Source organism: Nomia melanderi, chromosome 5, assembly GCF_051020985.1.
Source record: "Nomia melanderi isolate GNS246 chromosome 5, iyNomMela1, whole genome shotgun sequence".
Taxonomy (NCBI): domain Eukaryota; kingdom Metazoa; phylum Arthropoda; class Insecta; order Hymenoptera; family Halictidae; genus Nomia; species Nomia melanderi.
This window is the reverse complement of record NC_135003.1, coordinates 18,306,500-18,326,458: the sequence shown is the minus strand read 5'-3', so window position 1 is coordinate 18,326,458 and position 19,959 is coordinate 18,306,500. Positions and strand designations below refer to the sequence as shown.

General features: G+C 48.7%; 3 protein-coding genes across 8 annotated transcripts in view; 1 reads left to right on the top strand and 2 right to left on the bottom strand.

Annotated features, from left to right (window-relative positions):
- On the top strand, positions 1–15,242 carry Nadsyn (NAD synthetase). Of its 2 annotated transcripts, none has more exons than XM_031971234.2 (13): positions 1–388; positions 10,236–10,435; positions 10,909–11,164; positions 11,411–11,603; positions 11,778–12,018; positions 12,082–12,321; positions 12,403–12,518; positions 12,865–13,169; positions 13,246–13,454; positions 13,544–13,769; positions 13,852–14,028; positions 14,161–14,251; positions 14,533–15,242. In XM_031971234.2, the coding sequence occupies exons 2-13, from the start codon at positions 10,290–10,292 to the stop codon at positions 14,559–14,561; spliced, it is 2,229 nt and encodes a 742-aa protein (XP_031827094.1). In that variant the 5' UTR covers positions 1–388; positions 10,236–10,289; the 3' UTR covers positions 14,562–15,242. The 2 variants fall into 2 exon arrangements, with proteins under 2 accessions (XP_031827094.1, XP_031827095.1); XM_031971235.2 differs by lacking the exon at positions 1–388 and adding an exon at positions 1,071–1,246.
- LOC116424676 (uncharacterized) lies at positions 1,245–9,350 on the bottom strand. The gene is made up of 15 exons (XM_076367527.1): positions 8,996–9,350; positions 8,683–8,891; positions 8,075–8,227; positions 7,297–7,616; positions 6,584–6,730; positions 6,396–6,507; positions 5,571–5,816; positions 4,867–5,199; positions 4,563–4,790; positions 4,381–4,472; positions 3,907–4,135; positions 3,472–3,550; positions 3,188–3,383; positions 2,917–3,123; positions 1,245–2,846 (listed from the first exon to the last, which is right to left on the bottom strand). The coding sequence occupies exons 1-15, from the start codon at positions 9,063–9,065 to the stop codon at positions 2,261–2,263; spliced, it is 3,207 nt and encodes a 1,068-aa protein (XP_076223642.1). The 5' UTR covers positions 9,066–9,350; the 3' UTR covers positions 1,245–2,260.
- LOC116424550 (uncharacterized) overlaps positions 15,228–19,959 on the bottom strand; it is a 114,264-nt gene continuing 109,532 nt past the window's right edge. For all 5 annotated transcript variants that reach the window (XM_076367531.1, XM_076367529.1, XM_076367533.1 and 2 more), the window contains one exon: positions 15,228–19,683. In XM_076367531.1, the coding sequence (XP_076223646.1) occupies positions 19,558–19,683 (126 nt within the window). In that variant the 3' untranslated portion in view covers positions 15,228–19,557. The remainder of the gene's footprint in view (positions 19,684–19,959) is intronic.

Genomic DNA, 19,959 nt, shown 5'->3' with positions numbered 1-19,959 from the left:
CGGCGCACAATGCAACGGCCCCTTCACGCTGCAACCGTCGGATCCACGGGGTACGCGCGCCGGCGCGCACGCCAGATGGCAGCAGCTCCAGCCAACGGCAGCTGCGTCGTGATAACGGTTCGACGCGTGATCCAATGCGTCAGTGAGGATTAATTCGCTGATTCCCGGGAGAAAAGTAGTCGGTGTTTATTCGGTGCTCGTGGGAAATCGCGTCGGAGATTCGAACGCTGTTCGCTCGGTGAAGTTGACAGTGCCGGTTCGAACGGGACGCCAGTGGAACGACGATTCGCATCGATCTTTCCGTGACGGTGTTTCCTGCACAGAGTTTTTCGGCGCACGAGACTCGCATGGCTGATATGGGCGTCCTCCAATAAACCGTACCGTACTGGTGAGACACTTCAATGAAATCCCTCGCGGAACGCGTCCACCGGGGATTTGTGAGGTTATGTTTTCCACGCGGAGGGAGACTCGTCGATCGCTGGCGACGAGCACGTGAACGGGACACGGTGCTCGCGCACGTCGTTCGAAGAACCCGCCGCTAATACGGCCATCTAAGCACGGACAAACGTTTGTCACTTTTTCCTCTCTCTCTCTCTCTCTCTCTCTTCTTTCGCTCTCTCTCCCTTTCTCTCGACTGGAGCGAGTGTACGCGGTAAACACGTTCGCTACCAGCGTCGCATTTTTAACAGCAATGTTGTGTTTTACAGGAAGAAAATTAAATTATTCATATAAATTTTGTTACTTAACCCTTTGCCGAATGTCAACGGTTTGCCGAGATACTTTCATATTTCGAATACAGTTGCGGACGAATGATTTGATAACTCAGATAGCTAGGGTGCATAGTTTCCTTTTTCATGATTTAAGCATCCGTTATGTAATTAGGCCGAATCTGCTGAAGGTTTCCTCTGAAGAATCTTCGTCCAAAGGAAAGTTAGCTATGGCATATTCGGGGACTCGATGACTCGACTCGTTTCAGTTTTATTTGAAGTCGAATAGAGTATTGGGAGATCGTCATCGATGTAAACGCTGGTAGCGAACGCATTAATTATCTAGTTACTGGTCGTTGCGCGCGCCTCGTTATCGTAAATTTCGGTTACATAATGCTTTTAGTGAGACTTATTTGAACTGTTGCGGCACAGCGGTTAAAAGTACCGTCCGCGAGGAAAGTAGTCCGCGTCGCGTCGTTTCCGGTCTCGTTCGTTCGCGAAGGTGCAGCCGGTTGGATCGCTGGTTCGATTTCGTTACGGTACGTGAGTAAACATAGGGAAGTAGTAAATATTGATGCTGATCAAGGGCATCGATTTCCAATTTTCTGATACTCGATAAGAGAGCGTTGGTCCCTCGCTTCTGTTGCTGTTCCATTGGTGTACGCCCGGAAGTGTACGCTGGCTGTTTACTACCCCTGGTAATGTGTTCAAGCTGGCCAAGAACGTTCGTTACTTGAAATTACCCTTTGCACTCGAAAGTTTTACAATGGAAGTATTTAACATTTTCTGACGAGATATAGGTCATGTTGTTTGAAACTAATTTAACGATAATTCATAGATAAATTAAGCGACAGAGGTGTTTCATTTAAATGTTTCACGTAGCAATGCAAATTTTAATTTGAAATATTAAATATTCAGCTTAGTTTTGTTGTATCGAATCATGTGGTGACTGAGAGTGCAAAGGGTTAACACTAGAACTACCAAATGAGTCAAATTGTGATTTAGTTTCAAGGAATATCGTCTTCAAAAGATGGTAAACATTTCTAGTGAGAAACTTCCGAGTGCGAAGGGTTGAAAAGAAGTTACTAAAGAAATTGATTTCTCGATACGCAAATCGAATCGTAAGTCAATTGAAATGTCAATAGCTGCTGTAGTTGCTATATAAAAATTTATATAGTATTATTACTTTAATACTATTATATAGTATTAACAGTCAGTTTAACTTCTCATCTCTGTAATGTTCGCATATAGAAGGTATCCCTGTCGTTAATTACCACGATACATTAGAACAATATCATTACAAGGAATACAAATAATTTATCGTTTCAGTTTCCCCGAATACTTTCCGCCAGAGCCAGACAAGCGTTGCAAAACTGTTGTCCTCTTTTATCGACTGCCTCGTCCCTCATTGGGCGATTTCGAAAATGGATCAATTTCCGGCTGAACTCCCTTTCGAGCGCCACAGCAGAACGAACTAAGGAATCAATTCTTCTAATTCCAAGTGGACATAAACAAACACGGTCAATGTTACATATTCTTATCGAGCATCCTTCTCAACTCCGAACAGGCGAAGCGCAGGGGTTGCGCAACAGGTTGGCGCTGCCGGCGCGCTTCTTCTTCCCCACGGGCATCGGTTTGCTCTTCTTCGTCGGCTTCTTCTTCCGCTGCTTCTTCTTCGAGATCTTCTGCCTGCGAGAATCCGTGGACTCGTCGGAGGACAGGCTGTCGCAGGCCGGGACGATCAACGGCTGCAGCTGCATCGGCCTCGCCTGCGGCTTCGCGGTGCTCGCTGCTTTCCCAGCGTTCGACGGTCCGTTCTTCCTGTGCATCTTCCTCGTCTCGACCCTGTGCTGCCTGGGCTGCGGCTTCGAGGGCAGCTCGACCGTGACCAGCTTCAGCGAGTCCGCGTTGATGGTTAAGAACGAAGTCTTGCCGTGGCACGTCTCCTTCACCCTGGAGCTCAAGTTCACTATCTTCTGCCACTTGAGGCGGGACTTCTTCTTCCGCGACTTCCGCTCGACGACGCGTCGTTGGTCTTCAACGTCCGGAACCGCGTCCCTCGCGCGAGTCTTCTCGAGCTTGCATCCGCTCCTGTTGCCGTTTATGTACTCGAGAGACTCCAGCCTCCTCGTGCACGATCTGAACGAGGATTCTTACTTGTATCTGTTGCTTCGAGGAGAATTCTGGGATGTAGAGTGTGCAGACGTACTTGAGCAATACTTCACTGTCCATTCTAGCCTGCGCCATGCTGGAGACGCCCCAGCTGAGCGGTCCCTTGGAGAACGGACGGTCGAGTCCCTTAGCATTCTCGTCCTCGCTGGGAGGAACTCCCATCCAGATCTGCTGTCGCAGCGAACTTAGCTTGATCTGGATGTCCTGGTTCTTCTGCGGCACTGGGGAGCGATGCTTCAGTGCTCTGCGTGAGTTTTTACTGATTATTGTATGTTACCAGCGTGTGCGAATGAATGTTTCTGACTTACCTGACCAGGTGTAGACAGGGCGGTCTCTTAGTCCTCCGCTTCTCCTTGTTCACGGCGAACCTCTCGTCCAAGGACACGCTGCAGGGCCTCGCTATTTCCGGTAGAATCAAGTCGTCGCAAGGGATCAGCTTCCGCTCGCTCGCCTCCGCTTCTCTGTGCGCCGCGCGGACGGATTCGCAGAGTCTCGCCGATGCACCTGTGCAATTAAGATTCTAACTTCGTCCGTGTTTTACGATTCGACGAATCGTTCTAGAGAACGATCGGATTACGATAGCGATCTTCACCTTCGTCCGCGGAGTCGGATAAATCGCATAGGTCGCTGCCCGGGTCCGTCGTGGGTAGGTCCATCACTGCTCTCTTTGCCTACAGATACACAGAATAAAAGGCAATACGTTGCTAAGTGAAAAATGGGAGATCTCCCCATTTGGTTGGCTAAGTGTTAAGTAGATCTACGAATCAGTGGACTGAAGTCATGATGATTCATTTTGTACACCCTTCAGAAGGTAACGACAGCGAATCCAACAGAATGCTCAACAGGAAATATTCAGGGCTGGTATAAGGGGAGCTGATTAAGAATTAATTAAACGTCCCTTTGTACAAAATTAACACGCCGTTAATCGTTCCTCCGGCATTCCTTGCAAAGGTCTGCCCCGAAGACTACTTTTTCGTTCCCAGTCTCGGTTGGCGAAGCGACCTCGTTTTCAACAGTCGTGAGTTACCAGTAGTTTCTTGCGTTGAAAGTAGGATCTGCCGGTCGCGATGCTCTTTTTGCTCCTCCGTTTCGCTAGCTCGAAGCTCCGAGGCGGAACGAACGTGGGAGTAGGCGGCGGAGCGCAAAGGTACTGCGGGGAACAGGCCGAGTCCCTTATTCCGGTGTCCCACGAGCCTTCCGTCGAATCGATCTCCCCTTTGTCCGAGTCGGAACTGATCGAGGTGTCTCCCTCGTCGCTGCCGGACAAAATCGAGCTTTGGTAAATGTTTCTGTTGAACGAGCAGGTCTGGCTTCCAAAAGAATTTATTTATTAATTAAAAATAGAAAACAGACTCGGGCGCAAAACCGAGCGTTTTGTGACCCTTTCTTAGGACGCTTTCGTCGAACGTGCATAAAGACCACGATTCAAAATACACATCGATTTATGCCAAAGTCTAACAGTTTCTTCGGCGCTCAGTCTAATCGACGATTCGGTCTGTACCTCGAGTAGTCGGTGAGCTCGATGTTCGTTGGCTCCTCGGCGCTGGAACCCTCCTTCATCAGTCTGCCGATTATCTTGTTGCGAAGTCTTTCCTGTTCGGGTTTCACGCAGATATCAGGGAATCTTAGGTTTTATCTTCTTTTCAGAGATGCTAGAAATTATTCGGAACGTTAATGATGTACCTTGATTGGGTCCTGGTCGAAGAAGTCCAGTAGAGTCTCGCAAAACACTCTGCCGATTTGCTCGAAGTCTTGCGCGGAGAAGTGGCTGCCGGATCTGGAGCCGATGATCGAGCCTCCCATGGACGCTTCCATCGTGTAGCTGTTCTGCACCCCCATTGACCAAACGACCACCCTTCCTGTCCCCTCTTTCCCCTTCTCTACGTGGAACTTGCAGTTCTCGAAGGAGAACTGGACAGATGTTCAGTTAATGCACTCCATGGAAGTTTCGTTTATATGAGTTCGTAGATAATTAGGAAGAGTTCACCTTGTCGGCGGCGTTCTTATGAAGCATCAGCGGGAACACTTGCTCGGAGAGTCTAGTCTGCGAGCCGGTCCTCTTGCTCTCGCATCCGTACACGAATATGTTGTGCCTCCTCGAATGGGCGTGCAGGTCGCAGTATATCGCCACTCCGCACTCCTCCAGAAGCCTCCGGATCATCAGCTTCGTGTGCCAGACAGAGGGGTAGCTCTCTCTCATCACGGTCCTGTATTGTCTGTTCAGGTCCTTGCCCGATAAGGAACACCGATTGTTGCCGACGATCACGCCGTCCGGGTTCAACATCGGCACCAGTTTAAACACGAACTTTTCTCGGAGCGCCTGTCCAGTGAAACGTATTTTACTTTAAAATATGTGGATCGGAATAATATAGGTGACATAGGAAACGAATGGAATAGTGTAGTTCATTAACGATAAAACAAGGAACTGAATTTTATCGATTTCAAGTGGTATTACAGTTCCTTCAATTGGAAATTATAGGATTTGTCTGCTATGTATTCTGAACTGAACTGAATTTTATCGATTCCAAGTGGTATTATAGTTTCTTCAAATGGTAAATTATAAGGTTTGTCTTATCAGATCTTTCTTCCGAAAGGAATCCTTCCTTGTACACCGGTTGTCCTACCGGAAGTCGCCTTTGAGAGACATTCCAGGCGCAATGTGAAAATCTCCGATTGGAATTCGACCGTTACCTTGGCTTGGTTCGATTCCCCGGTTAAGAAGTCGATGATTCCCTTCATCGTCCAACTGGAAGGCGTTTCGCCTGGGTGCACCCTGGCCGTGATCACGATGCCGCGTTTCCTTCGCACCTCCTCGTCGTAGTTGGGAGCGGTGATGGTTAAATAATAGACGCCGTTCCCCGCCAGCGACCGGCACAGCAAACGCAACTTGGTGAACCTCGTTTTCACGGGATCCGCGGCCAGCCTGGCCAGATATTCCTAAGTATTCAGTTGTAGCGAATATTACGTCGTTCAATTTCATAAAATCAAATCATTCGAGAAACATCCTCCGTTTCGTGATCAGTGCCCAACCAATGCGAGCAGTGTCTACTGTCAGATGATATCTTTTCTCCTTTGAACTGTTCGAATTCTTACCGAGTTCCTAAATATAATGCTGTATAACTTCACTTAACAATATCCATAAGGTTAATTGATGCTTTACGTAAAATATAAGATTGCGCCCGTCACAAATGTGACGCTGGTAGCGAACGTGTTACGCAATTAATGAAATTAAAGGTAAAACATTTAAACGAGAAGAATCTCATTCCATCGGTTACGATTGAGAAGGTAAGATCGAAGTTAACGAGACTGTTTCCTTTATCGCGCGGCATCGCTTTGATCTCGATCCTCGATGCTCGACTGTCTGCCTCGATCCTTCTCATTCTACTGATTCCCCGACTGTCGAGCTGTGTCTCGTACTGGTCCCGTCAGTTCGAAGCGAAAAGATATCGTCTGTACAGAGTACTCCTCGCTTCTGTTCTCGAATCGTTCGTTAAGCAAGATTAATTTATTAGCAACCTGTAGATCGGTGTACGTGTACGGGTAAGAGTGAGCCAGGTAAACGGTGTCTTTGTCGTGGGGGAAGGAAACGTTGAACGTCAAAGTGTGCTTCTCCTTTTCCTCGTCGCTTCTGAAAAGAAACGAGCGTCCAGCGAGATTTAGATTTAGACGAGAAATCGCGATACAAGATCGACGGATCAACGTACGACGAGTCGTTCCTGTAATAAGCGATGTTGTCGCCGCATCTCCTCCAACCGACGGCTTTCTTCTTCGCGTCCTCCGTCGAGTACAGCAGCGGGCGCAGTCCCTCGTTGTACAGGCTCTCTTCTTTGCAGAGATTCACGATCGACAACCTGCGGAACAGCTTTCTTCTTGAATATTTCGAATGGAAGACGTCTTCGCTAATAGACGCCCACGACTTGTATATTAACCCTTTGCACTCGGAAGCTTTTTACTAGAAATTGAACACTTTTGCGATGAGACAGATGACCATTTGGAACGAACCAATGAGAAATACTTTAAGAAACAGAGGTATTTTATATAAACATTTCGCATATTGCCGCACTACACAAAACTTATATAATATTAATGCTTTGTTATTTTGTTACATCGAATCGAGTCGCCTCTCGAGTGCAAAGGGTCGACCCCTTGCCCTATGATTTCTCTCTGAACTCTCGACGCACCTTGTTATTAATAATTCATTGAGAAAACGCAAGAATTCCGTGCATATTCTGTCTGCGTCTCCTCTAAACTATAATCACTGACAACAGAAGAGTAATATTCAATTTGTATTTACGAAAATTCAATATTTATGTTAATTTTCAATCAATCTATTATAAGGCAAGGGGTTAAAGCGCGACTATCAACGAAGCCTCGAATTCGACATTCATACACCTTTCTTCCACAGAGGAAGCTTCACCTGTACGTGGTCCTGCTGCGCGTATTCGATATCCTGAAGTAGTACCACTGCGTGTGCCGTTGCGTGTAGAGATCCTTCCTGAGGTAGAGCTGGTAGTACGTGTCGGTGATCTTCACGACCTTGCACAAGTTGCCGGACTCGAAACGCGACTCGAACTGGAGGTCCGTGCTGTTCTCCGCGGCCTCGGCGGATCTGGTCACCAGGAAGAGGTTGCTGTCCGCGTCGAGGACTCGTCGGTCGCTCGTCAGCCCGAGCGAGTCGCCGGGGAACTCCGTGGAGAACGGCAGCACCGTGCTTCCGCCGACGCATGACCTGCTAAACTGTTAACACGTTGACTGCCACGACGGTCATCGATGACCGGACCTTCCAAATTACTCGACAGTCATTACAGTTTGTCGGATAACCAATGTCGAATGGAAATATTTCATAGCTTAAATTACTAGCCCTTTTCACTAGACACGTTCGACACTTTCCAATGAAACGTAGACATTATTTGGAACTAGAAAACATACGTAAATTAAGAAGCAAAATTATTTTATATAAATACTTCGCATACCGATGCATTGTACTGAAATTAATATTATATAGAACACTTTCTAGTTTTGTTATATGAAATCAAATGGTGACTGAGGGCGAAGGGCTAGATAATAGTGTAACCTAAGCATTCCGATGCCAGATAATAAGCAACTGTTCCTCTTTGTCTTTGCTACAAAAGAATGAGCGAGACATAAAACTCGTTTCCGTGGCAGTCAGCGTGTTAACGTTAGTGTTAACTCACGTAATTCGTGACGCTGGTCGGGTAATAGCGGAACACCACGGTTCCCAGCTCGTCGCCCAGCGGCTTCGGCCGCGGCTCCTTTCCGGTTGGCGCGTAGAACGGCTCCGGCGCGGACGGGTTGTATTCTATGTGTCGCACTCTCTCCGACAGCACCTGCGGAAGGACGATTATTTAACCCTTTGCACTCGAAAGTGTTTCATTAGAAATATCCAAAACTTTCCAACGAGATATAGACGATGTTTGAAACTAATTTCACGACAATTCACAGATAAATTAAGCAAAGCTATTTTATTTTCATATTCACATAGCAATGCAAAGTTTCATTCAAAATACTAAATATTCAGCTTCATAGTCTTGCTGTATCAAATCGAGTGGTGACTGAGACTCACCTCTCGAGTGCACAGGGTTAAATCGTAAATCAGATTCCATTCAGATGGACGCTTTTGGAATCATCTCCGCGAGAGAGCTACTGTTCGCTCGGAGTAGCTCTCTCGCGGAGATCGGCTTATGAACGCTGGTTTCAAGTGTTTCATTGGCCGAAGGAGTTAGGACTCTTGCCCTTGTGTTCAGTGAAGCGTCTATCTTACAGCTTCTTGAGTTCAGTTCACCTGGCATTCCGTCGGCCATCTCGCAGCCTCCTGCGTGATCCCGTCGATCGCGCACCGGGTGTCCAGAGCGGTCCGCAGGTTCTCCCTCAACGGGTGATCGTCCCTGGCAGCGAACTGCAGGAACTCGGTGTCCCGGCGCTGCAGTTCGCATCGCCCCAACTGCAACAGTTGCAACTCCTGCAGCCTCTGAAAGCTCGCCAGCGCGCCGCCTGCGACAAAGTTAAAGTCTAGTCCCCTGGAACCTCGAGGTCTCCGAGAAATCTTCGATAAAGCAGCCTCGACAGTTTCGAAACCGAGGGTTTCCGCGGATTACCAGGGATCGGTTGAACCGGGAAGAGGATGGCTTGGAGTTCCTTGACCCTGCTGGCCGCGAGATCCGTCATCGTTCGTTATCTCCCGTCAGCCGCGACGCCCTCGTCCTCTTCCCTCTTCTCCTCCTCGTCATTGCTCGCTTCCGGTGTCTCCTTGGCCGCGTCGCCCTCGAATTCCCTCATCCTCTCTTCCCTGCGATCGTGATCGGTATCCTCGATCCTGCCGTTCGCACAGATCGCCGCGCTCTTCATCCTCGCGATTCCTTGAAGGCTTCCAGGTTCCTAAGAGTCTCGGCTTAAGGATGCATGATCATGATCGAGTGCGAACTATCCGGGAAACCGAGGCGAATCGGTGGATCGCCGTTACGCTCCGCGGATCGACTGAGCAGCGGCGGATTCACCCCGAGAACGATTCCCGATGCTGGTCCGTCGATTGCCTGACAACGGGAAACCCGTGGGCGGAGCCAGCCGGTTGGATGATTGTTTGTTGCCCTCGGGTTTCCCGTCCGTGGCCTCGTCCTCTCACCCCTACGCAACCACCCCCGTTGTCGTGGCGAGCGTTCGTTTATCGATCATTCTCATCGCTACCCCGTTCTCTCATCGATCGCGAGACGCGCAGTTACGATTGCCCTTCGGGTTTCGCTCTTCTCCCGATAACTACATCATCTTCGTTTCATCCCGTATCTTCGTTTTTTATACAACTAAATAGTCCTGCGAGCTTTGGGGAGGAATCGAGTGAAAGAATTGCTACAGGGTGATTCTGGTTGTTCACTGTGTGTTTAGAGGTGCAGTTCGATTTCGACGTCGGTCGATCTTTCGTACGATTCTCCAGCCGACATTCCTGAGGAGTACTCGAGATATTTGTCTACCGATTCAAGAGGGGTGGAAGCGAGAAGTACGGAGACGCTCGCCGCGAAACTGATTTAATCCGAAGGAATTCGCTAGCAGTTTCCTTTCGCGAAACTCGCGGAATTCCTTCGCGTGACTGCACGAACCGTCCCAGCGATTTGCGTCTCGACTTCTTGCTCGTGTCCCTCTCTCCCCCTCGCTCCCCTGAAAATTATTGATCAATCAACGTTCGTCGAAGCGAACCGCGAGCAGTGTCTGCCCCGGCGTTCGCCGGCCGATCGATGAGTCTCGCCGATTGAGAGCTTCGAATCGATCATCGTTTTTTCTTGAGGAATCTGTCTTTCGATTTTGTTTCTTGGTTTGCGTTTCACGCGTTCGACGCTCTGTCCTCAGGGAACACCGCCGTTAACCTTCTCTTTGGCCGAAGAGACCCGGCAAGCTTGAACCATGGGTCGCACGGTGACGGTGGCGGTCTGCACTCTGAACCAGTGGGCGATGGACTTCGATGGGAACTCCAGGAGGATTCTGCAGAGCATCCAGGAGGCCAAGGACGCCGGCGCCACTTACAGGAGCGGCCCGGAACTGGAGGTTTGGTAGGCTGCGATCTTTGCTTCTCGTCGTAAAGCGACGAGCTTAGCGGCTGAATCGGTGAACCGAGTTTCTACAGTTTTGAAACAAGATCTTCAAACCTAAGAAGATTGATCTCAACCCTTTGCACTCGGAAGTTTCTTATTAGAAATATTTCACATTTTTCGACTAACTCGAAGAGAAATCACCGGTACATTGAGGAACGAAGCTATTTTATTTCAATATTTCATGTATCGATGCATTATGCAAAGTTTAAGATTAACCATCAGATTCTATAGTTTTGATTTGACAATCAAGTGGTGAGAGTCACCTTCCGAGTGCGAAGGGTTGAATAGAGAAGGTCAAGGACCGATCGAAAGGCTTCAAGATAGAATCTTAATCTTTTTATTGTGAGGTTTGCTGTTATAAAATGAACATTCTTTTGACTATTTCAGAGTGAAATGAAATTGGATTAATTTGAACGACGTCTGTTTAACAGCGGCTACAGCTGCGAGGACCATTTCTACGAGCCGGACACCTTGTTCCATAGTTGGGAGGTGCTGGCGACGATCCTGAAGTCGCCGGTGGCGGAGGACATACTGATAGACGTCGGCATGCCTGTTATGCACAAGAACGTCACGTACAATTGCAGAGTCGCCTTTCTGAACCGTCGGATCCTACTGGTCAGGCCGAAGATGCAGCTGTGCGACGACGGGAACTACAGGGAAACCAGGTGGTTCTCCCCTTGGACCAAGGTCATTGTTCAAGTCCATACCGATTCAAAGGAACACCCGTTAGGAAAATAGCAAAATTTAGTAAAGACATCAATGTTACACGTTGAATACCGTGGGAGTCCGGTGACCCGCAATCAAACCAAATTACTGCAGTCCATTCAATTAAGATGATTATTTGAAAACATTTCTATATTATAATTTCTATGTTAATGTTTCATCGACGGTGTGCAATGTTATTGAAGAAGGAATGGGGATTGTTTTGCGCAGGAACGCACAGTGGAGGACTACTTCCTGCCACGAATGATATCCCAGATAACGGGGCAGACGGTGGTGCCGTTCGGCGACGCCGTCATTTCAACGAGGGACACGTGTGTGGGTTTTGAGATATGCGAGGAACTGTGGAACCCTCTGAGCAATCATATTCCAATGAGTTTGGACGGCGTGGAGATCATAGCGAACGGTAGACGAAACTCTATCTATGAACCATGTCCTTCTTAACCCTTAGCAGTCCTGTGTCGAGTCAAACTCGAATCAGAGTTTTGACAATTTTTTAAAATTGTAACAAAGGGTTAAAACTACTTCCTTCTTGTTCACGGTGCACTATTATATTTCTTCTGTTTGTTCTCCACTGAAGGAAGCGGTTCGTACTTCGAGCTTCGGAAAGGATACGTGACCGTGGACCTCGTCAAGTCGGCGACCTTCAAGTCCGGCGGTTGTTACATGTTCAGCAACCTGCGCGGCTGCGACGGCGGCAGGTTGTACTTCAACGGGGGATCCTGCGTTTCCTTGAACGGCCAGATCCTGAACCGCGGCAAGCAGTTCGCGCTGGACGATGTGGAGGTCGTAGTCGCCACGTTTGATCTCGAGGACATAAGGTGTGTAGTCTCTTGGATTCTTTGGATGATGACTGGAGTACTGATCGCGGGACGTCTCTGTAGGAGTTACAGGAACAACATTAGGTCTCGCTCGCACGCCGGCGCCAGGTCACCGAGCTACCCGCGCGTCAAAGTGGACTTCGCCCTGACCTCCGACAGTCTGATCTCGACGCCGCCGGACCGACCAATGGACGTCGATTTGGGACCCTACGAGGGCGAGCACGCAACGGGGAAGCTGGTTTACCACACGCCGGAAGAGGAGATATCTATGGCGCCCGCCTGCTGGCTCTGGGATTACCTAAGGTTCTTCAAACTGATTTTAGAGTCCAACTGATTCATACTGGCGGACTGGGAATCATTAGCTCATCAGTCTATCGTTTCCAGACGCTCTTGCCAAGGAGGATTCTTCTTGCCCTTGAGCGGCGGCGTGGACTCCGCCTCGTCGGCGTGTATGGTGTACTCCATGTGCGACATGATCGTGGATTCCGTGAACAAGGGAGGTATGTCTTCACGGAACGTGACCGTGTAACCCTTTGCACTCCAGAGGCGCCTCTAAGTCACCAAGTGATTCGACACAGCAAACTGTAAACTTTGATATTTAATATTAAACTTCGTATAACGCATCGATGTACGAAATATTGAGAGAAAGTTCTCTTCCTGAACGCATGTGAAGTTTCTTAATTCAATCTAAGAAAATGTCATCTGTATCTCATTAGAAAATATTGAATACTTCCGGTGAAAACTTCTGGACTGCAAAGGGTTAACACTGTTTCTACCGAAGGTGTCTTTGGACACCTTCGGTGGAAATAGTGTGAAATGACACCGGATGCTATGATTTCCGACCAGACACTCAGGTGCTCTCGGACATCAGGAAGATCGTCGGCGACTGCGAGTACGTGCCGACGGACCCGAAGCAGCTGTGCAACACCATTCTCGTCACCTGCTACATGGGCACCGAGAACTCGTCCTCCGAGACGAAGGCGCGGGCCGCGGAGTTGGCCAGTCAGATCGGTTCCTACCACCACAGCATAGTGATCGACGCAGCTGTCTCGGCTATCCTGGCAATTTTCCAGCAAGTCACCAAGCTGACGCCGAGGTTCAAGGTCAAAGGAGGATCTCCCAGAGAGAATCTAGCGCTGCAAAATATACAGGTCGATATTTGTTCCCTAACTCGTCAGATCCAACGGTGAGCAGGTTAAAATCATGTTGCCTGTACTCCTTTTCAAGGCGCGATTGAGAATGGTGATCGCTTACCTGTTCGCGCAACTGATGCTGTGGGTCAGAGGTCGACCCGGTGGTCTGCTCGTGCTGGGCAGCAGCAACGTGGACGAGGCGCTTCGGGGATACTTCACCAAGTACGACTGCAGCAGCGCCGACATCAATCCGATAGGTGGAATCGCGAAGAACGATTTGAAGTCGTTCCTCGGTTATTTCAGGTTAGCACTGCGATTGGTCTATTTAGAAATAGATAATAATTCTAAATAGATAATTTAGAAATAGTGGGTAAGTCGAGTTCGTTTGCTAGGAGAAAGCATGGACTGACAGCGCTGGATGGAATCCTGGACGCTCCACCGACCGCTGAGTTGGAGCCTCTTCAAGGAGGACAGCTGTCCCAGCTCGACGAAGTGGACATGGGTATGACTTACAAGGAGCTCGGCACGTTCGGTCGTTTGAGAAAGCAGGTCTGCGCCGGTCCCTTCACTATGTTCTGCAGGCTCGTGCACATGTGGGAGAAATGTTCTCCGAAAGAAGTAAGCGCGAGCGTAATTACAATGAAGTCTCTTATACCGAGACGTAAGGAGATTGACATTGGAAACGTGGATTTGCTTGTAGGTGGCGGACAAGGTGAAACACTTCTACAGGTGTTACGCGATCAATCGACACAAAATGACCATCCTGACGCCGTCCTGTCACGCGGAGACTTACAGTCCCGACGACAACAGGTTCGATCATCGACCGTTCCTCTACAATCACACGTGGAAGTGGCAGTTCAACGCGATCGACGAACAGGCGAGTCGAATTTCTAACTTTATAACCAAGGCCAATGATTCGTAACGCCTCCCACTAATTTTCATTGGCACCTATTAGTCCCTACCGTTTCTCGACAAGTTCAAGTTTAACCGTTCACGTCTGGTTCCTCAGGTGCAACGTCTTCTCAACGAGGAGAAGTCACCGCGAGGTCGAAAGGACGCACCGAAGCCCAGATACATGCCGTTCAGCTCCGTATTCAGCAGTGAGTAAATCAAAGAACACGCGAACGTGCGCTATCGGTGATGAAGTTCGGATCGTGGGCCAGACACGATTTAACGAGCCGAACACCGATCGCCGGCGACGTAAACGAAAAACGACCAAAAACACGATAAACAAACTAAACACGTAAAAAAAAATGAAAGCGATCGAAAGCGCTGGAGAGCATCCTGTGATTTTGCCCCACCGTGACTAAACACGCCCGTCCCGCCACCGCCCCGATGGGAATAATCATCATCATCACAACGGCGTCATTCTCTGTTGCAGATAAAACTCATCCTGGAGTAGTAGTTTAACCGTAGCAGTGTGTAGCTCTCTCTGTCTGTTTATCATTTTGCAATTGCAGCTGCGCGAACGTACCGGGACGCGACTGTCGCAACCGGTCGTGCTCACCGATGTATCCGTCCCGTCGTCGTCGCCGGGTCCGTTAGGGATCGACCGTCGAGGAAGCCCTTATTGCGGTTTGCCGTCAACAGACTCTCGAGTCGGTGGATCCGGTGACACTGTACATTGTATTATATTCGTTCAACTTGGCGTGTGGAAGTAACGGCATCACAGTGAATAATGAGAATCAATATAGAGATATATGTACATGTGTGTATTTATGCAAAACTGTTGAGTTGATTTTTCTCTGACCTTCGACCGTGGACGCTAGGGAGTCCGGAGATGCAGAGGTGGTTCCAAAGATTATCGAGCGTTCATTGGGGAAAGAGGAGCGAAACGGGGAACAGTTTTTAACCCTTTGCGGTCCGAAGTGCTCTTGGTTTCTCACTTTGGGGTTCTATTAATTTATTCAAGAATATTTAGGAGTCATTGAAATACCTTTAAATGGTGCAATTGTGATACTATAAATAAATGTAGAAAAAATTGTTAAAGGTAGAGGTTGCAATAGAATAGAACGTTGGGTCTGACTCGACGTAGGACTGCTAAGGGTTACGTGTATAGAATAAAGAGGACGCGGATGCGTATAATATCAATTTTATTATCTTTTCCATTTCTACATATACAGACGGTGCGTATCCGCGTTTCATTATGGTTTGCATCGAATTCATTGACAATCGAGTTAGAAGAGGTGGACCGATGTTCGGACGATGGTTGCTCGAGAATTTTAAGTCTCCGAAAAAGAAAAAACAAGAAAAATCTATGATATACACAGTATATTGGACAGTCGAGCTGGACACGATTTATATTTTTTCACGCGCGCACACGCACACACACGCACACAGTCGCGCACACACGCAGTCAGACAGGCACGCACACGTGGAACGCATTCGTGACTTTCACCCGTGAACTCTCAGACGCACCTCAATTCGCGACCTTTCATGCAACAAAACAAAAATGGAGGTCGTTCTCTGCTGACGAGGAATCAACGACGATATACATATCTTTTTCTTCTATGTGTACATATATATATTTATATATTAATCAATAACCAGAATCATTAATCGAGCAGCGATAATGATATCAATAATAATATAATAATTAATAATTGCAATAGTACTAGTGGGTGATAAAGAGTTCCGACGCGTCGTCGCGCCAAGATGGAGGAGGAGTAGCTTGTCGGTGAATATTGGATGTAAAACGATAGCAGGTATAAATGCGAGATTCGCTAATTAGTCGTTGATAATAAAAATATCTAAGTGCTACTGCTTCAGACAATACTGGGCGTAAATTAAATAAAGTCATGATAGAAATCGTCGTAATAATATAATATAATATGATAATATTTAGCGATAGAATATCCGTGACGGTGAACAGATTGCGACGAGTAGTACCATTGTCCTTGAGTATTGCCGACGGAAAATCAAACGCGATGATAACGAGGCTCCGCTTTATCGCGCGCGATTGCTATACAACAGTTCGGTGTACGTTGTCGATACAAAAAAAAAAACAAGAAAAGAACAAAACAGAGAAAGAGAAAGAAAGAAAAGAAACTCGAGGGAAGACAGGAAACAAAAGAAAGAAGAGAAGATACAAAGAAACGACAGAGAAGGTACTGATAAAATCGCAGATCAAGACTTCATTTCTTTATCTCGTGCAACCCGACTAATAATTATAAAACTATGTACATGTCTCGCGCGATCCGTTCGCTGGACAAACATGCGCTCCCGTTGCCGCCGGAAGCTCGCAAAGGATTTTTCGACTCTTATACCCTAAAACAACTTTCTCTCTCTAGACCTAACTACGCCGACAACTACTATTTACAACATGTATCGCGAGCTGAGCGTAATTCGGGAAAGTGTATCGCATCGCGGCTCTAAATATACATTTCTCCGATGGTCCCGTCTCGACGAATTTTACCCAACGCTGTCGGTTCCGCGTCTCTCCGGAGATCTGCGAGTCTCGAGTCACTTTTACAGACTTCAACGCGAACGTCGTCTATCAGCCCGGGACCATTCTTCTTCTTCGACGGTGCGTCGACTCGATTTACAAGAAACAATTCGCGCTATCTCCGATCGTGCGCCTCGACATTCAGCACCCGACCCGACCCTACAAGTACACTAATTATTACCCGTTTCGCGGATCGCAATTCGACTTGCTCCATCGTCGCGTCGCTAACTACGTAACCGGAATTTTGCTTGTACGCTCGCGAAGTCGCGGAGTCTTCCTCGCGGAGACTCGAACGGTTTTTGTTGATTTTTTTTCTGTTTTTTTTCTCTGTTATATTTTACATCTTTACACCCTTCTTCTTCATCTTATCCTTCATCTTCTGCTTCTTCTTCTTCGTCTTCTTCAACGACAGGATCGCGTCGCAAACCCGATTCCCCACGTGTCACGCCCAACTAAAAATATGTCCTACCACCGTAGAATTGCACGAAACCCCATTGTGTCTGTGTTTCTGTGTGCGCGTGTGTGTCCGTTGCACGGTTCCCTTTCCGCGTGAATATTCGTGTCTCTTTTTGGGTAGTTTTCCATCTTGCCCGAGCAACCGAACAAAGTTTCCAACAAAGTTTCTCGCCTCTGCCTTCGAGCAGAAATTCACCGTGCAGTACAGTGGCTCACAAATTTGTCCGCGGAAGGCACCGTCGTGTGAAAACCGCAAAGAATTTTGAAATTCAACGTTAAAATCGCGAACAGACTGGACTGTTCGTTGGCGTCTTTCTATTCGAGGAGGCCTAAACTTAAAATATTAATCTTAACAAAGATCCGGTCAAGTGTCGTCGAACGGACAATCAAACTATAAAAAACTCTAACAATTCTCGAGGCCGTGAGTCGCCGTACGGTTACGTGCGCCCGTGTGTACGTGTGTATGTACGTGTGTCGTGTAATCTCTCACTCCGCCGTGTCGGTGCGCAAACCCCCGTGAAAGAACCAACGTGTGCAAAGAAGCGAAATCTTGTGCGCGGAGGAGCGAGTTACAAGAGAAAAGGGAAACGAAAAATAAAGAAAAGACGTGTCTTATCATATCACAGATCTCCCAAGGTGCGTACAAGATAGGCGTCTATTAATTACAAAACAGAAAGGGGACAGGGAAAGACAGAGACAGAGGTAGAGAGAAAGATACATAGAAAACGAGAAGAACGTTCGCGGCGTGTCCCTCGAACGCGTCAGTCAACGAGGAACACAACGACGGGGGTTGTGGGGTAGGAAGGAAAGAAAGAAACATGCGAACGCGGTTGCCCGGAGGACGCGATCGTCGCGTCTCGAGGCAACGGACTTCGGAAACGATCGACGTCTGACGGCGACGTCGGACGTTCCCTCTAGCGACGTTCTCCCACCCTCCAAGTCGGAAAGCAACGTAACTGGCCGTGCGTCGCTTCAAAGGAGATATCGTTCAGAGAATTGCCGGCTTTCCGTCTCTCGCGAGATCGCGTGATTCGTCATTCCTGAAACGTTCGATCCGAGTTTTCGGGTGGCGGTAGCGCGGTGCTCGCGAGTAGGGCTCCTGGTTCCATTCTCGAGGTTTTCCCTCGCCTGCCGACGCCCGGGTCTGCGGTGACCCGACTCACCACTCTAACGTACGGGGTGGACCGTGCGAATGAGATGGTCGCACGGTGTTTCCGGATACCGTGAAGTTTTATCGTGGTCCCTTTTTATGGTTTTACGAGAAATGGACTTACGGGATTTCGGTTGTTTTATGGACTTTTGGGACTCGGACGTCGGCGAGGATCGAAACGCTGATACGTTTACGCGTTCGCCTACGTCGTTTTGGTGTTTGTTCAAAGAGGATCGCTGATGCTCGAATTAGCGTCGCGAGCAGCGTAAACGTGCAGAATGAACCGGAGATCTACGCGCGATTCGCAAGGGCCGCGGGCGACATCGGGTCGGTCCGTGCTCGGGCATCGATGCGAGTGTACTTCGAACCTGTAACGTCCTACGCGAACGGAGGTCTGGGTTCTGTGGAAGTAGACTTCGTAGACGGCGATGCCCGTTGCTGCGGAACACGTTGATTAGATTTACTATGCGCGACCGTCGGACGCTACGTCGTCGACGATCAATTTTCCAAGAGGTCGGAACAGATTGCTTCGCGATGAGACCTGTTCTGCTGGGATGTTGGAGTCTACAGTGCGCATCGACCTCAGACGCATCCGCGATCACCGAATGTCGCGCGATTCCCTTGCCGAATAATTTCCGTTAGTAGTCTAAATAACATACTCTCTACGCGCGTACAAATATCTATACATACACAAAATACAACATATATATATATATACCTAGAATCGGTAGAAAGTAACGCGAGAAGGAACGTGTGCACTCGGTCAACCTGCCAACCGGGCGACCTCTTCAGCTGGGAAACGACAATGGAATTTTGCGACGCGACGCGTGGACCGAGTACGATTTAAATAGGTTGTCGTTCGAGTGCTTGAAGAAGCTAACGGAAGAGGCGAACGCGCGTTTCACTGCAATCTTCATGAATGAACGTAGCGTAATTTATTCAGCCGATCAGCGAGGTGAAACGTCGTTGCCCTGAACTCGTCGCTCCCGGTCGACAGATCCAGGAAAACGCCGTGTACACGAGGCGTTCCCTGTCGCGAGCGTTCCTGGGATCCAGCAGCCCGAAGACGAGCGTCTCGAGTCTCGTGGCTGTCGCGCGCACGAATCTCCGAAGACTGGAATCCGCTTGGGCCACGGTGCGCCGTGTTTGAGGCGCGTCACCGTTGCGTCGGAGGGTAGCCACGTGCAGGTACATTTCGCGCGACGCGTTCACGCCAGGCTGCGTTCCGCGAGTAGCCGAGATCAAGGTCCCAACACCTTGGCAGCTTCCTCCCGTCCTCCTCTTCTTGTAGCCGTCCGATAGCTCTTCGAGTGCCTCTCGGTCGTCCCGGTTCTCCCGCGGGCGGCGTCTGTTCATCAGAAGCTGGATGCTCGGCCCAAATGCAACAACGTCGTGGCTCGTTGGAGGGGCGGCTCGAGGCTCTTCGAGGCAGACTTAACGCAGCTGTCCGTGTTCCGCGAGTCCCGTTGCAACAGGCCACCCTGAAGAGTTACACGAACAAGAACAATTTCGTGTTCTTGCGTAACCGGTGTTTCTTTGTTCGACTCTATCGACCTCTCTCTCTCTCTCTCTCTCTCTCTCTCTCTCTCACGCACACACACACTCTCCCTCTCTTTCTCTCTGCGTCTCTCCCTTCACGTATTCTACACGTGTCACGATTTACTCGTAGACTGCGTCTTCCGTTCGTGTTCGTCCGATCTCGTTACTTTTCGATCAACTTTCTTTTCGATCTTCCGAAGCTACGAACTCTATTCGGA

Excerpts from the sequence above, each read along its gene's own strand:
- LOC116424676 (XM_076367527.1), bottom strand. The coding sequence starts at position 9,065 with ATGACGGATCTCGCGGCCAGCAGGGTCAAGGAACTCCAAGCCATCCTC. Across the intron at positions 7,617-8,074 it reads CGACCAGCGTCACGAATTAC|TTTAGCAGGTCATGCGTCGG; the intron begins GTGAGTTAACAC and ends ACGTGTTAACAG. Across the intron at positions 5,817-6,395 it reads ACACGTACACCGATCTACAG|GAATATCTGGCCAGGCTGGC; the intron begins GTTGCTAATAAA and ends CTGAATACTTAG.
- Nadsyn (XM_031971234.2), top strand. The coding sequence starts at position 10,290 with ATGGGTCGCACGGTGACGGTGGCGGTCTGCACTCTGAACCAGTGGGCG. Across the intron at positions 11,604-11,777 it reads CGTGGAGATCATAGCGAACG|GAAGCGGTTCGTACTTCGAG; the intron begins GTAGACGAAACT and ends TCTCCACTGAAG. Across the intron at positions 12,019-12,081 it reads TTTGATCTCGAGGACATAAG|GAGTTACAGGAACAACATTA; the intron begins GTGTGTAGTCTC and ends ACGTCTCTGTAG.